The sequence below is a fragment of the Hirundo rustica genome, chromosome 1 (assembly GCF_015227805.2).
Source record: "Hirundo rustica isolate bHirRus1 chromosome 1, bHirRus1.pri.v3, whole genome shotgun sequence".
NCBI classification, from domain to species: Eukaryota; Metazoa; Chordata; class Aves; order Passeriformes; family Hirundinidae; genus Hirundo; species Hirundo rustica.
In genome coordinates this window covers 146,778,793-146,794,241 of record NC_053450.1, presented here as the reverse complement: position 1 = coordinate 146,794,241, position 15,449 = coordinate 146,778,793, and the positions used below count along the sequence as shown (strand labels likewise).

The 15,449-nt window shown below is 41.1% G+C and overlaps 1 protein-coding gene across 4 annotated transcripts in view; it reads right to left on the bottom strand.

Annotated features, from left to right (window-relative positions):
* ESYT2 (extended synaptotagmin 2) overlaps positions 1-14,263 on the bottom strand; it is a 79,746-nt gene extending 65,483 nt beyond the window's left edge. For all 4 annotated transcript variants that reach the window (XM_058419393.1, XM_040075547.1, XM_040075633.1 and 1 more), the window contains exon 1: positions 13,910-14,263. In XM_058419393.1, coding sequence (XP_058275376.1) covers positions 13,910-14,263 — 354 coding nt within the window. The remainder of the gene's footprint in view (positions 1-13,909) is intronic.
* Between the last annotated feature and the right edge of the window lie 1,186 nt (positions 14,264-15,449).

The following is a 15,449-nucleotide window of genomic DNA, read 5'->3' as shown; positions in this document are numbered from 1 at the left end:
ATGCTGCCAAGTCACTGTCAGCTCTGAAACTCTCAGCAGATTTTGTAACAGATGCTAGTAATTTTTTTAGAAGTTCTACCACAGAATATTTACTACACGTATTAATTAAAATCTAACAGCTGTGGCCCAAATTATTCCTTGATAAATTTAAGCATGTAAAAAGTAGCAGTGTAGTTATGACCTCGTTACTGTAGGTTCTTATTATACAGAACAAAGAGACCTCCTGCAAAGAGTTCTGTTTATCCCTTCCCATTCACCAAAGGTGCCAGGGAGAGACCTTCATCTCTGGAATGAGGTGCCCAGGTCTGGTATTTCAGTTTGCTGCAGGAAATGTGACTGTGTATACTAACTGGCAACAGATTCTCTTACAGGTTTTACTGTTTATTGTGCTGTTCCGGGCCTGAATCCCAGCCCTGTAGAGCTAACACATTTTCAGCAGTCTTAGATCTGTACTCAGCTTTTAATCACTTGTAATAACTTTCTTGCAAAAGACATCACTTGAGTTAGAAGAATGCAGTGATGACAGTTGAAATGAAATCAACCCCCTTGAGTAAAATACCACAGTTATTTTCAGAGATCTGCATAAATAGCAGCTAATTTGCAACTATATCTTCCCAACTCAAAAAAAGTATTTTCAAGAATCTGATAAAGTCTTTTACATCTACAACTAGGCTCTGAGAAGAAAAAAAACCCAAGTATTTTATTTCTTTTCAACATCAGAGGGCTGAAGTCAAGTCCACTGCCCTTGTTGCCATATATGATTTGCCTTACCTGATACAGTCCTGACTACTCAACATATTTGAGATCATTAGGACTTGAATGCTAAGCTGCCAAACTTTTCAGTTGTTAAAAATACATTAAAGAAGTCTCCTTCAACTGAACAGTTTAAGATTGTATTGAGTGTGTGTGGCAAGGCCTTGGGAGCAGGTAGAGGGTTAGAGCCACAGGGGGGGCTTCTGTGGGAAACTGCCAGAACCTTTCCCTACAGAGTTATTTCCCATTTCCCTCCCAACAAAGCCAACTCCAGCCAGCTGCAAGATGGACTCGCTGCTGGACAAGGCTGAGCCCAGCAGCAACAATGGCAGCACCTCTGGGATAACTTCCTGCAGAAGAAAAAAAAAATATTGCACAGAAGAAATTCTATCCAAGAAAAAGTGAGAACGTGAAACAACTCTGCAGACATCAAGGCCAGTGAAGAAGGAGGGGAAGAGGTGCTCCAGATGCCAGAGCTGAGACTCCCCTGCAGTTCGTGGAAGAGGAGATAGTGAATCAGGAGGAAAGTGAAGTTCAGGAAGGAGGGAGGGGTAGGGGGAAGATGTTTCTAATATTTGTTTTACTTTTCATTATCCTATTCGGATTTGATTGGTAAAAATCTCAGTTGATTTCTCCACTTTGAGTCTGGTTTGCCTATGTTGGTAACTGCTGTCTCTCCCTGTACTAATTTGAACCCTCAAACTTTTCAGTTGCATTTTTCTCCCCATCCAGCTGAGGAGGAGTGATAGAACTTGCGTGGGCATCTGGCATTCAGCCAGGGTCAAACCACAACAATTGAAATTAACTTGTAAACTATGTTGGGGGAAAAAAAAGGGTTTTAATATATTTACTTATTTGTCACAATATCATATAATTACCCTCTTTTAAAACAGAGACATCTCAAATCCCTTGTAATTGACTCATCTGGACTGCCTCAAGTGAAGATGTTTTTCTATTTTACTTACTCAGTGGGAGATCACAATATACATTGCCTTCTCCACTGGAACATGAAAGGACAGGAATGTTATTTCCATGTGGCTGACAATGCAAACAACCACAGGAGCAGAAAGCAAAGCTGGAGTTTGTAACTTTGCTGGAAAAGAAAACTAGAACAAATGAAAACCCTCAAGACAACTGGGGTTGACAAAAGAAAAACCATTTCCCCAGGCACTCCAAGTCTCCAGCAGGAAAGAAAACGACCTTGTAAGTTCTTACATGTTAAAACTAAACTAGAATCTTATGTGTTACATGGGAATCAAGAATCAGAACTTAACAGCAAAGGAAATTCCAGAGTGATTTGTCAGAGCTTAAAACTCATTAATTTTAGGAACACTGATGAACTAATCTTCTCTCTCTGGCAAGTGGATACATTCTCCTGCTCTCCAATAAATTGAACCTACAGTTTATCAGCTTTTTCCCTGAGGACAGATATGTGAATCAAGCTCATTTCAGTCAAGGATAAATGCTTTAAAACTGCAATCACTTCCATCCCATTAGCAGAGTTCACTTCAAGCACCAATATCTCCACTTCTTACACCAAAAAAAGTTTTACAAAATATCTGCTAAATATTCTATATCCCAAACTCACTCAAAGTGAAAGTTCAGGTGTCTCCCACCAGAGCTAATCAAGACTGTCTTCCACTATCCCTTCAAGTGTCCCTACTGCCCATTTCCCTTGGGAAATGTTTTAATATCATCTAAAATTTTCCATTAGTCCTTGATGGTCCTGCCTACACTTATTCCCAAACAAGAACTGCCACCTACAATTTTCTGTCACTTATGTCATATCCAGAACACCACTCTGCAGACTCTCTTCCCAAACCCAACAGAGGTTCAAGCACTTTGTCAGATTTACTGTCATGGTGTTAGTACAACAGACCTCCTCACTGGCTGTGCCAGAAAACCAAAAAGTTCAGCATAAAGGCAGCAGGCAGACCAGTAACAACTTGTGCGTACTTGAAGCAAATCACTGAACATTCAAATACTGTTTAAAAGAACACTTTTGTAATTCCTCATCTCTCAAATAGCAAAATTAAAGTACACATTATTATATGAAAACTTTATTTGTAAACTAAGCGACATCCAAATCAGATCTACTGTCAAGATGTCACTATGCATATGTCTGTGCATAATGGATTACCTTAATGAATTAAAAAAAACTTCATTAGGACTTTTCTTTTGGTAAATCGAAAGTAACAAAATTAACAGATCGGTAACATTTTGTTTATTCACTTGAATACACCAAAGATAGGACAGAAGGGAAAGAAATGTCAACTATAATTGCAAAACTTTCAAACACAAAGGACTTGAAAAACAATTGTTGGTAAATATGTTTTCTGTTATTAGACATCTATGTTAAGACCTGAAAACAACACAAGCATATTATATGCAACTTTCTAAAAAGCTTTATACATAGCCAAATGTAGCAGAAAATTAATTCCTATTATAAACACTTATGTGAACATGACAGAAATAAGTGATTTTATCAAATGAATATGGATGGTTCAGGCACATTCACATCAACACTGCATTCATACCTAGCACACCCTTAAGAGAAAAAAGAAACTCAAACACTTTCAAAAGCCCAAATATCTTCCCTAAAATACAAACCAATATAAAGATTAACATGGACAAACAACACTTTCAAAAGCCCAAATATCTTCCCTAAAATACAAACCAATATAAAGATTAACATGGACAAACAAAAAACAAGAAACTACTATAATTTAATCTAATCTATCAATCTCTATTGAATATGCTTTTAATACAAACAAGTCAGATGACAACACTAGTTTTCTGTTCCCCCCCATAAAACACTCTTATCATTTCCTGGCCTCCATTTGATATTTAACTGGCAGAGGGTGGGTGGGTGGAAAAACGTTCTTTTTCTAGTTCAAGTATTTTAGGAGAAAGTCATTGAGTGAGGAACACCACATTTTAAGATATAAATTTAGTCTGCATCTTAAAATTTATTACTAGACTAAAGCAACTTCCTAGCCACACGCAAGAGAGAATTTAGCATTCCAGTTCAACAATTAGCAAGATGAATCAACAGCCTGTGGGAGGAGGGAAGACTTGCCTCAAAACAAACTACAATATTCTGAAATTCTGGACCAGCAATCTTACTGTATTAGGAAATACTAACAAATGAAGAGAAGACATTTCCACATTTAAAGTACCATTACATTAACAGTCAGCTTGAACCATGCAGAGAGCTGAAACATGCTAATTACCAAAAAGTCCTGAGAGTTCGCCCTGTAAATCTGCACAAAAACTCAGAGCTCAGAGCATGTCTTCTAATACTCTGCAGAAAAAAACCACCACAGGCACTCTTGAAGAGCTTTTGGATATGAAGCTGTAAACTTATTCACTAGTCTACAGAGTATGCTATGTGAAGAAGGGCATCTGAGAAATCACAGACACGGGGGTTTTTTCTATCAAGCTATGCAGAGCTGAAATAAGACATGAAGAACCACGTAGTACAAAGAAGCAGTAATAATGCTTAAATATAAAGTAAACTGTGAGTTCCCTGAGCTGTGAAGTTCCATTTCAGTTCTCCCCACAAGCTTTCCTCCACACAATTCATTTGTTTTTAGTAAGCTATTTTTGGTAAGACCACCTATAAATTTTAAGAGCAGAATTGTGGATCGTAACCCTGCATAATTAATTCAAATCAGAGCAATCAAGGTTTTACAGCTACCTTCATGCTTCAGCATATCCTGCGTTTTCTTTTAAAAATTAAACACGAAGATATTGCATACTTAGACATTCACCTTCTTCCCACCTTCCTGCTAAGGACTGGCAATGACAGAATACAAGACAATGGATTGTCAATACATTTAACTTTACCTTCTGTGCTGCATCTTTCAAAATTTTCTCAGAGGAAACTATTTCAGTCTGCTTGGATAATTCACTGAGCCAGTATCTAACTAAAGGAACGCAAACAAAGGTTATGAAAACAATAGTGTAGTCTGTACCAGACTCAACTGAAATTTTCACATAAACAGATGCCAAAAATTATGCAATTTATATTGCAAATATAAATCTCTCAGGTAAAAGTGCTGCTACTGAACTAATGTAAACTTGACCCATGCTGCTATATGATAAGGACAGCCAAATGACAATGCAATTCTTGTCTGTCATATGACAGTTATTTTCAGCCAAGTAAAACTAGTTTCGTGTTTCTAGTATAGTAACAACTTCATGGTACGCAAATCCAGACTGCTTCAACTGAAAACTGTCAGTCCTGGCTCAGATTTTCAGCTCTTAAGGAGAATTCTGTAGTTACATCAGGGTGTAGCAGACAAAACTTTGTGCAATGACTCATTAAATGGGAACGTTGGTCTTACAAAGGTTATTTATATAACAGGAGTTCCATTTGAAAAAATGGTGTGTTTTAACATTTGCTGCACAGAACTTTTAATATTATCTATTTAGTTGACAGGCATCCAAATGATTTAAAAGGTGTTACTACCTCCAACAAAACACCTCTCTAAAGATAGACTCTTTGTTTTTTCTTGCTAGTACACTTAATATTTTTATGCAGAAAAGAATTCTTACCATTTGTGAGCCATAAATGGAGACTGTTAAATGACAGCTTAAAACAAAAAGGAAAATGATAGAACAATTCAGGTAAGAAGAGACTTCTGGAGTTCATCCAATCCAACCACACACTAAAAACACGGTCAACTTTTAAGCTGAATCAAAATACGGAGAGTTTGTATGCCTGAAAATTAGATGTGTTTACACATCTGATGTTATAAGGTAAGTTAGATATGCAGATTGATATTATAAATAGCTCCCATTCAAACTTTGCTTTTCCACAAAGATACCTCAGCAGCATTATTTGCCACCTTTTTTCCAAGAACAGCCTCTGTGCAGGCCACTGCTTCATCTCACTTTAAACCTGAGCACAGGCTTCCGCCACCTCCCTTTTGCAGGCACCGGCACTTGTGTCTCACAGTAAACTCATGAAATTCATCCAGCTGAACACCCAACTTGGCAGAAAACTCACAATTAGTTGGCCAAGTAAATTCTAATGTTGGCACAAGGTGGCACTGGGAAAGTGCAGTTGGATGCAGAACACCCTTGCTGTCAGGAGTGCACATTTACTTCAGTTTGAAACTGCAGAATCGGTCCCTTCAATAACCCCCGGTCCTCTCTGCCACAAGCATGAATGAAGGAATGCAGAGCAGAGCCTACAAATGAAATTTGAATTATCCTAAATAAGGAACAAGTAGAAAGAAGCTTTAAAATTCTCGCTGCTGCTCAAATTTTTAACTGTATCACAGGAAGCACATAGAGAGAACAAAACAAAGCTAATCAACCAACAAAACCCATGCCATTTAAAATAAAAGGAAATAAAAACTCCACCAATGTAACAAAGACTAAAAGATTGGTGCATGAAGCTTGGTAAAGCTGTTGGGAATAAAACACTAGAAGTAGGTTGGGGATGGGTATCAAATGATGTGCAAGAAGGCTCAGGAACACCTCTTTTCCTCCCTCTACCAGACACTACTAATGGGATTCAAGAAGAGATGGGACACAGCTTCTTACCAGAACCCTGACATTAGGATGGAAATTATAAGGCCTTTATAAAGGAACAAGGGATCAAAAAGTATCTTGAAAAGCTGAGGTCAATGGGAGAGACTTCCCAAAGCTACTGTGCTGGTTTAACACAAGCCCCTAAAGCCAGGGAATGATTTCTAATTCTTGAACCTTCCTTTTGAAATGAGGTCTTTACAAAGCAACTTAAATCTGAATTAATTCCAGTCAATGGAGTAGAAGCCTACTATCAGGTATGACCCTAGCTGATGGGGCAAGTTTGTACAACCCTCCTTTCCACTCCTGATGATCCATCCATTATACCAGCTACGAAACAGAGAATGTGGCATATGCCAGCAAAGAAATGCAACAAATTCAAGTTAGTTATTTTTAGAAAGTAAACAAACATGTTTAATTATACTATCATCTTTTCTACCTGCCCCAACAGAACTTTATGAGAGGTCAAGGCCTCCTCAAAATATTTAAGACTGTCTAAGAAATGAAAGGGCAGATCCATTTCCCCCCCCCCCCCCCCTCTACAAAACAAGAAAAGCATTTAGTACATGGCAGATGGAACCAAAGAAGGGTCCTGGATCGGTTCAGGCAATCTTGGATAACTACAGCCTGTCAAACACATAAATCTGGTAAATAGGTTTCACCATTTCACACACTTTTATCAAATTCTTGGTATAATTCCTACCTCTTGTTTCTTATCAAACATTTTCTTTCTCAGCTTCACAGAACTCCCTCCTCACTCAAACTGAAAAAAGCCTTACCCAGAATCAAAGTGTCATATGATCTAAAAGCTATACAAATGATAAAGTCTTAGACTTCTCTAAACAGTTCAGCTTCAGCATTTACTGAATTTCAAACAGTTGCTTCAAATAAAAGCACTCTCCCCCTATTCTTATCAAAACACTGTTTCCCCAGTGTTACTCACATCTGATTCTATGTTGAACACACCAAGTCTGTATATCCTTTATTTTCATTAAGTGTTCACAAACAGCAGCCAAAGATAAGGAGTTCATTTTCTTCTTTGAAGTGGTACAGTATTTACCCTGAATGTGGAAAAGCAGCCCTACACATCCTACATTTGAAATTCTGCTGCCCTTTCAAGCTCGGTACACAACCCTTAGAAGGTGGCCCCTGCTAGGCCACAGGAAAGCTCCGAAGCTGCTGGAGGGGTGGCCATTCCCCACTTCCTTAGGAAAGGGTACTATTGGATTTAATTTATATTGTCCAAGAGTAGAGAGAAGCAAAGACAAAGATAAGATACCACAGGTATCTTATCTCTCTATCTAAACTAGCAATGTCTCATACCACATCTATTCTTTCTGTAGTACATCCAGAAGAACCATATTCTTTCACTGATTTCCTTTTATCTACATATCAGAACATACCAAATCAGTGGTACAGATTAATTCATAAGCATTAACTGTTGCTTTCAGAACCTTATATACAGTTATAAGACTCTGACAAACTCATTTCAGACACTACAGAGGATATTTAGAAATCAGCATCCTTTTAAAACTTGCTATTATTTGAAAGAAAGTTGGGTTTTTTTAAAAAATAGATTCAGTATGGGTATATGGCCAGCCAAGTTCAAAGGAAGTTATGCCAGAGGCTATTTCAAAAACTAGAGAACTAGTGATGAATTGATAAATGGGAGACAAATAATTTGATTGATAATAAAGTTTAAGTCAAAGAACTTTATCTTACCAGCAACAACATGCCACCTGTTCCTTCATTTTGCAGAAAAAGGACAGGACACCAAAAAATTGTTTTGAACACTTCAAATGTATAAAACAGGCTTTCATTACTATAAACTGCAATGAAAATATTTTGACAAAAAATCCTGATTCAAATTTATTTCCCAGAAAGCTATCATGTTAAAAATAAGTTAAAAATTCTTAGATTACATACCCCACCACACCATGATATGCCAACAATCTCAAAAGGCAGTTGTAATTTAAAGTGAGAAGAACCTTGTAAGAGAGGCAGAAAAGGTTGACTGTTATCCCAGATTTATTCTTCTTCCACAAAACCTCAGTCTCTACGGACAAGATCTTTCTGACTCCTGCATTTTCAAATATGGTTAAAGATGGGCCAGTCCTAATATGCAAAGGCACTTAGGCATGCAAACAATGCTAGCAGACTAAAATGCAAAATTAAAAAATACCAAACAGGCAAACACAAAAAACTAAAGAGGCCTGTGCACATCTTCCTTAGTTATTCAGACAAACTGTATATTTAAAGAACATTTACAGCAGTCCCAAAACTCAGCAGTAATTTTTATGTAATAATAATTTGTTAGATGAAAAAAGAATGTATTATACACATATATTTAGAAAGCCTGTGTCACCTACAAAGAGTTTGAGAGGTGTACTAACACTTTCAGGCTGATGTTTTTCTTTGGTAGCTTGATACCATGTTCATAAACATCAACTCAACATATGAGTTTCTACCATAAATGTTTTGGAAAGGGATCCTTATGTATGAATCACATAGTGAGGCTCACCATATTACTAGGGGAGAGAAGGTGTTTTGGGACAGACATCATCTCAGCATAGCTTTAACAGACTCAGCTTGAAAACTGAGAAATAGCGAGATAGGATCATTTGTCCAATATATATTTCCCCCCCCCCGGCTTTGGTTCTCCATTCCCAAACCCATTCTCCTAACTATGGGGTACTCTTAGGATGTCACTCAGGTTAACTAAATTTCAAGTAATACTGAACCAAATTACACTTCTTCCTTTAAGAAGAAAACCCAACCACAAAAACACAGACAACCCACAATACACATATGTGCATATTCATATACTATGAATCAGCTAGAACAGAACACAGTTTAAAACAAAAAATGATCAGGCAGAAGAAGGACAAGAGTTCAGTTGTGTAAGTACTCACATGTTACTACTCTATTCTTACTCACACCCCTTCACCCCTTCCAGATACAGGCTGACAGCCCAGAGCAATGACCACTCGCAGTACTCACCACCCAAACTGAGCAGATGCTGCCTAACACTTACATGGCAGTAACTTTTCTTATAAATCAGTCCTTGGGAAATTCCATCTAACATGCTCAACTAAGCTGGAGAATAGATCAGAACAATGTGTCACAATGTCTCAGTGTCTTCAAATTTCATATGCTGCAGAAAACCCTTCCTACGTTTTACAGCTGCAGCAATAACAGCAGTAACCAAAGGAATAACAAGAAAAGGAACATCTTTTTCTTCTATAGCAAATAACACACATTGTATTGCAGAAGTCCATCTGTTTATCAGGTTTACTGAGTACATAACTGTTGGAGTTATGTACTCAGTAAACCTGATAAACAGGTGGATTTCTGTCCATCGGCACGGATTCTTTGGAGATTCCTGTCCTGAACCATCTAAGATCTAGCTAGAAAGTCTGATTCTGTCTCATCAAGAAAGCTTCATATCAAACACACACAAGAGCATAACCACCTTAACCCTCTCTGCAAATGTCACTCAGTACAGGTGTGGATCCTGCAGCCAGAGCTATCAAACTGCTTTACTTTCAGAAACGCTGGCTCTGTTTTTCCAATACCCATAAAAACCAAAGTCTTTGTTGCTCTAACCATATAACTGGGCATTATCTCCATCCTCTAGGTGTAGCAGTGGTCCAGCACTTCAGTGGTGACCCACAACATTCACAACCTGCAAAAATTTCATACAGCTTCCCACAAGAAAGAAGACCTACCAAATTTCTTTGCAACAGTACTCGAAGTAAGTTTAATTTAAAAGGTGATGACACCTATTTAGATTTAGGCGGGCTTCTTCCTTTTTCTTAAGTGAATGAGAAAACAAAACAAGAGGAAAACAAGCAAACAAACCGCATAAAAATCACTCCAACCTAGAGCAGAAACTTAAGCAAGTGTGTAGGACCCAAAACGGTGCAGCAGACTTGTAATTAATGTTCCAGCATGTCACTACTTTTACTACAATCACATACAGTACTTCCGTGTCTGTATAATATTATTTTAGCATTCTGTATAATAATATTTAGCATTACAAAGAAATTATCTAAATCTGTTTTCAGAATCAATTCTTTAAAAATGCTAAGATTTGTTCCCATTTTGGTCACCTGCTGATTGTTGACAGACTGCACAGCTCCTGGTACCAGGCCAGATTTTCATTTAATCCAGGGAAAACAAATTCAGCATGGCTTTTTATCTGTATGTTGAAGAAATCAGGAGCCAAAGTTTCACTAATCCAAAAACATGTTGAACATAATATGTTGGCATGTTATGAAAGTGGCACTCAGCAACAGGAACCACTGCTAAAATGGAAAAATTAGATTAACTTTTTCGGCTGATCTGAGAAAGAACAAAGTAAATTTGTTATACTCCTTAGATTATTAAATTCCATTATCGTTTTTAAAATAAAAGGCAACATGATACCTGGCCTTTAAAAACTTAAGATTCCTGGTTCCTACCTTTGCTCCTTTATGTAATGATACCTAAATTGCCATTTTTCTTATATACACATTTATGTCTAAATTACATTCATTCCAGTATAAAATACATCTGGTGCATAAAAATGATGCAAATAAAGGGGAAATGTCTTTCTCTAAAGACCTTTTCATTTTTTAAAATGTCTGTCTTTAAAGACAACTTTGATCTCTAAGTCTTTATCATTTTAAGTTCTGCTGCCTAGTTCTAAATTACTTGGAAAAGCACCCACATCTGCTCCCACCTACCCCATATTAATCCATGACACCTTTCAAACATGCAGCACAGCCAGAACTATTTGTTAGCAAGTCTATGAGTACAGATCTTCTTTTAACAGTAAATGCAGTATTTTTCAGTGCATACTTATCTTTAGTTAATTCTGTGTTGACATTTTAAGTAACATAACTTGTATTCATGTTGAATTAATTCATTTTACTCAAACAGTACAGAATATTCTTGATACATAACCACCTGCTCATGGAAGAAGTAAATCTGATTTAGGAAACTAATAATTAACATTACAAACTCTATCTAGTGTGGTGGCACAACAGTGTCGTTTTCAAAGTGCAACTGAGCATATTGCCAGTAGAAAAACATTCTCTTGAAATAATCACTTCTTAAAAAATAAATAACTCAATGCAGTATTACTGAGTACTTAATATGAACCACTAAAGCAACAAACAATACCAAGGTGTGCGGAGAAGGGGAATCATACCTAACACACAAAGCTATAGCTCTTCTCCAATCAAGGGCACAGGAAGATATCACCCATCAAATAAATCTTTGATACCACATAATTTTAGTTGAAAAATGGTTTATTACACCTCAGTATCAGTCCCAGAAGAGTATAAAGTTTCCTATATTTAAAACACAGCATTTTCCTACTCAAGCAATTTTAAATTTTAAGTTTTATTTCATCAGAAACCAACGGAAAATACTTCAGTTTAGAGTTCACACTGAGATGGATCAAGTAATCCCTATTAGAGATGTCAGGTTTCATCCAGCTGCTGTTATTTCAAATATGACTGAAATTCATAAATCTCCAGAAAAATACCCATAATGCAGAAGGAAGAACAACAGCAGTTTTTCAAGATGTATTATGGAAGCAGCATAAGACTCACATAAACGTTAAGGACTAAGACAGCAGACACTGAAGGCCACTTTTGATTTACACGAGTCTTCAGTTTTCAGAAGTCTTCTGTTTTCCAGATCACATTTACTCTGGAAGCTACTTTTATCTGAAAGAAGGATGCTTCCAGAACATAGCAAATACATCAATAGAAAGAAAAGAACCCAGACCTTTAAAATTTAAGAACATGGATAAAGAGGGAGAAAAAATAACAAAAAAAAAAAAATCTACAGCCAAAAAAAAAAAATCTACAGCCTTTGCCAATTGATATGTGAGAGGGTCACACTCTTGGGAAACTCTGCATATTGATCAGCTGTTTTCTCACAACGCCATAGGATATGTCCAGGCGCTTGCAGCCAGCTCTTGGCAGTTTTTTTGCCTCTGACTTCAATCAGGTGACCACTTTCTAAATCTTTAGTTATTTGGACAACTCCACAGAGAAATTAATTGCCATTTTATCAAAGGTAATGAATTCCGACTTAAAATAAAACTAACACACAGCACTAAGCTTCAATATCTACGGCTTAGTTACCAGCAGATTGTTGCTATACACAAGCACCCTCCACTACAAATCTAGCTTCAATTAATTCATTTTAAATGCACCATCAGAACATTTCCATTATATTGCTGTGTGATTACAGGAAAAAACCACACAACATACAGGTAATGTGAGAGCTATTAACTATGTTATTTAGATTCACATCTCTGCTTCAAGAGGTAAAAATCTCCAGTACACTGTACTCGTTTTTATCATGATCTTCCATCAGAACTTTGGCAAAAGATATGATGAAAGAGGAGTAAAGGACTCCAGTCTCACACCTACCCACTCTGTTCTTTCCCATAATTTCCTTAGTAGAGCTGGAACAGGTCACATCAGGTATTACAATCTGATCACATGAAAACAGCTACTTGGACTCTTATCATCTCAACACTGCTAGATGCACAGTCACTGCAGATTGTCCCTAGGAGAGATGTGGGTGACTATAGGTCATGAGCAGAGAGTAGTCAATAAAGGAATCGCACGGAAAGAATCAGCAGAAACCCTCAAGACTTCGGGTACGGGCACTAAGAGAGCAGCAAGCTCTGCACAGCGCATCACAGGGGCAGAGTAGGGCACAGGGAGGCCTGGTACACTAGCACTGGCGGCTGGCAGCCGCATCAAAAACATCATTAATCCTCCAAAGGAGAAATTACAAACAAAAGGTATTCAACCTTGAAGCTGGATTTAAGCTAAAAAAGAGTAACGTTAGTTCTGAAGACTTAGTAGAAAGCCTAAAACTTTCAAAGAAAGATTCAGAAAAAGCCTTTTGAAAAACCCACCACATCAATGCACAAATAAAGTGACCACAGCCCCGGCACCTTAGTCCTCATGTCACAAGCCCTGAAACCATTCAGAAACACCACCTCACTTCTGGTTCACGCCCCATCTGGTAACACTCGACTGAAAGACCTAACGGCACTAAGAGCCCGATTCTATTTCCCTCCCATCTCAACTTTCTAAGGAACGGCCCAAGCCGCGACATCCGCGTTCTGCTGAGAGACCGCGCTAAAACCAAGCCGCGCGCGTCACTGGCACCCGAGGGCAAAGAAACTCAAACCCTACAGTAAAGTTTATTTCTGCGAGGGGAACCCTGACCACGGCAGGCTGAAGCTGTCACCGCCGTCAGCGCCGCGGAGCGGGCGGCGGGGTCGCGGACAGGCCACCCTGGCGAAGGGAGAACGGGAGGGAAGAGACCCTCTGCCCGCCCGCTCCCGCCGCTGCACCGTCTCGGAAGAGGCTGGCGAACCGGGACAAGCAGCCGCGGGGAGCGGGAGATGCAATGCCCTCACCCCGCCCGCCAGGCCGGCTCTGGGGCTCCGGCCTCCGGCCTGTGGCGCAGCCCCGCGTCCCGGGGCGGGGGGGACCGCGGTGGGGTTGGGTGTCACGCAGGTCCCGGGGCGGTTAACAGGCCCCGGCCCGCCGGGCTCGGGTGCTCGCGGCAGAGCCGAAGGGTGTTGGCCACTCACCCACGCAGGCAGATCCGCGGAGGAGACGCTGAGCCGCACCGCCTCCTCCTCGTCCTCCAGGAAGGCGAGCGCCCGGCCCAGGCGGGAGCTCTTGCCGCCGCGGTGCCTGCGGATCCAGAAGAGCCCGCACAGGGCGATGAGCACCCAGCTGAAGCTCAGCCCCAGGTAGCCCAGCACGTACACGGGGAAGATCAACACGAAGCTCCTCGCGAACTGCGACACCAATCCCGTCACGTCCACGCTCAGCAGCGGTGGAGGCGACTCCGGCACGGGGTCCGCAGCCGCCGCGTTCTCCGCGGCGGGATCCGCGGCGGACCCCGCGCCGGGGGGCTGCTTAGCGGCTGCCCCGCTCATGCTACCGCAGCGGCGGCTCCTACTGCTGCTGCCGCTCCTCCCGCTGCTCCTCCTCCTGGGGCGCTGGCCGCGAGCGGGCAGGGGGCAGGGCGGCGGCGGCGCCTCCTCGCATCCCGCGCCCGGCCCCGCTCACCGCGCTCGGGCACCACCCGCCGCCGCTTCCGGGCTCGGCCGGCCCAGCTCCGAGCGCCGCAGCCGCCGCCGGGAGGAGGCGGCTCGGCCCCGGCCGCCGCTATTGGCGCCCGGCCGCCGCGCGAACGCCTCTGCTCGCCGCCTCCCCCGCCCCGGGCAGCTTCTTCCCCTCCCCTCCGCCGTTCGCTCATCCCTCCCTCGCAGGCCTGCCCGGGAAGCGCGGGTTCGCGCTGCCGCCGGGAGCCGCGTCCGCTCGGGCCCACGGCCGTCGCTGCGCGGCCTCCGGGAATGCGGGAAGAGGAGCGCGGCTCTGGGGGCCACAACGGGAAAGGGGCTCTTGGTGGGTGGCAGGAACAGGACGAGCGTGCCAAGGCGTGTGTGCGCTTCCTCATGGGCAAACCGCACCGTCTCCCTTTCTCTTCAGTCACGTACGCGGCTGGACGGTTTCTACCTGTTACACCCTTCGATAACAATCTTCGTGTCTCGCTTTGTTCCCTGTTGATGGGTGTTATTAAAGGAGAGCGTGATCAGTGCTTCGGGGGAACCAGACGCTGGTCACTCCGCGTCTCAGTTACAACAGGTGTTTCCTGAAGCTTTGCTCGCACATCCTCACATAAAGCTGCCTCCTCTGTCATCTCGTTGTACACACACGAGTACTGAGGGTGGCACCCACTGTCTGAGGGTTTGTTAAACCGAAAAAGCTGATTTTATAACAGGCTTGTGTCCTGTGTGCCTTTAACACCTGGTTCCCGCGACATTCCTCCTATCATTCCTTTACCTTTTCAAATAGCTTTAAGCGTACCCACCAGTTTCATAAGAGGCAGCTGTTGCTTGTCCTTAGCTGTGTCCTAATCCTTGCTGGTACGCACTCACAGATTAAACTCAGCATTTACCAGGAGTTTGGTTTTGGTTTATTTTGTTGTTGTTGGGGGGGGAGAGAGGGATTTGTTTGTTTCTTGGGTTGTTGGCGTTTTTTTTGTTTTGTTTTGGACTTTTTTCTTTTATTTATTTTTAAATAGCTAACCTTTCACTTAGTGTGAATGAGGGTGCTTTC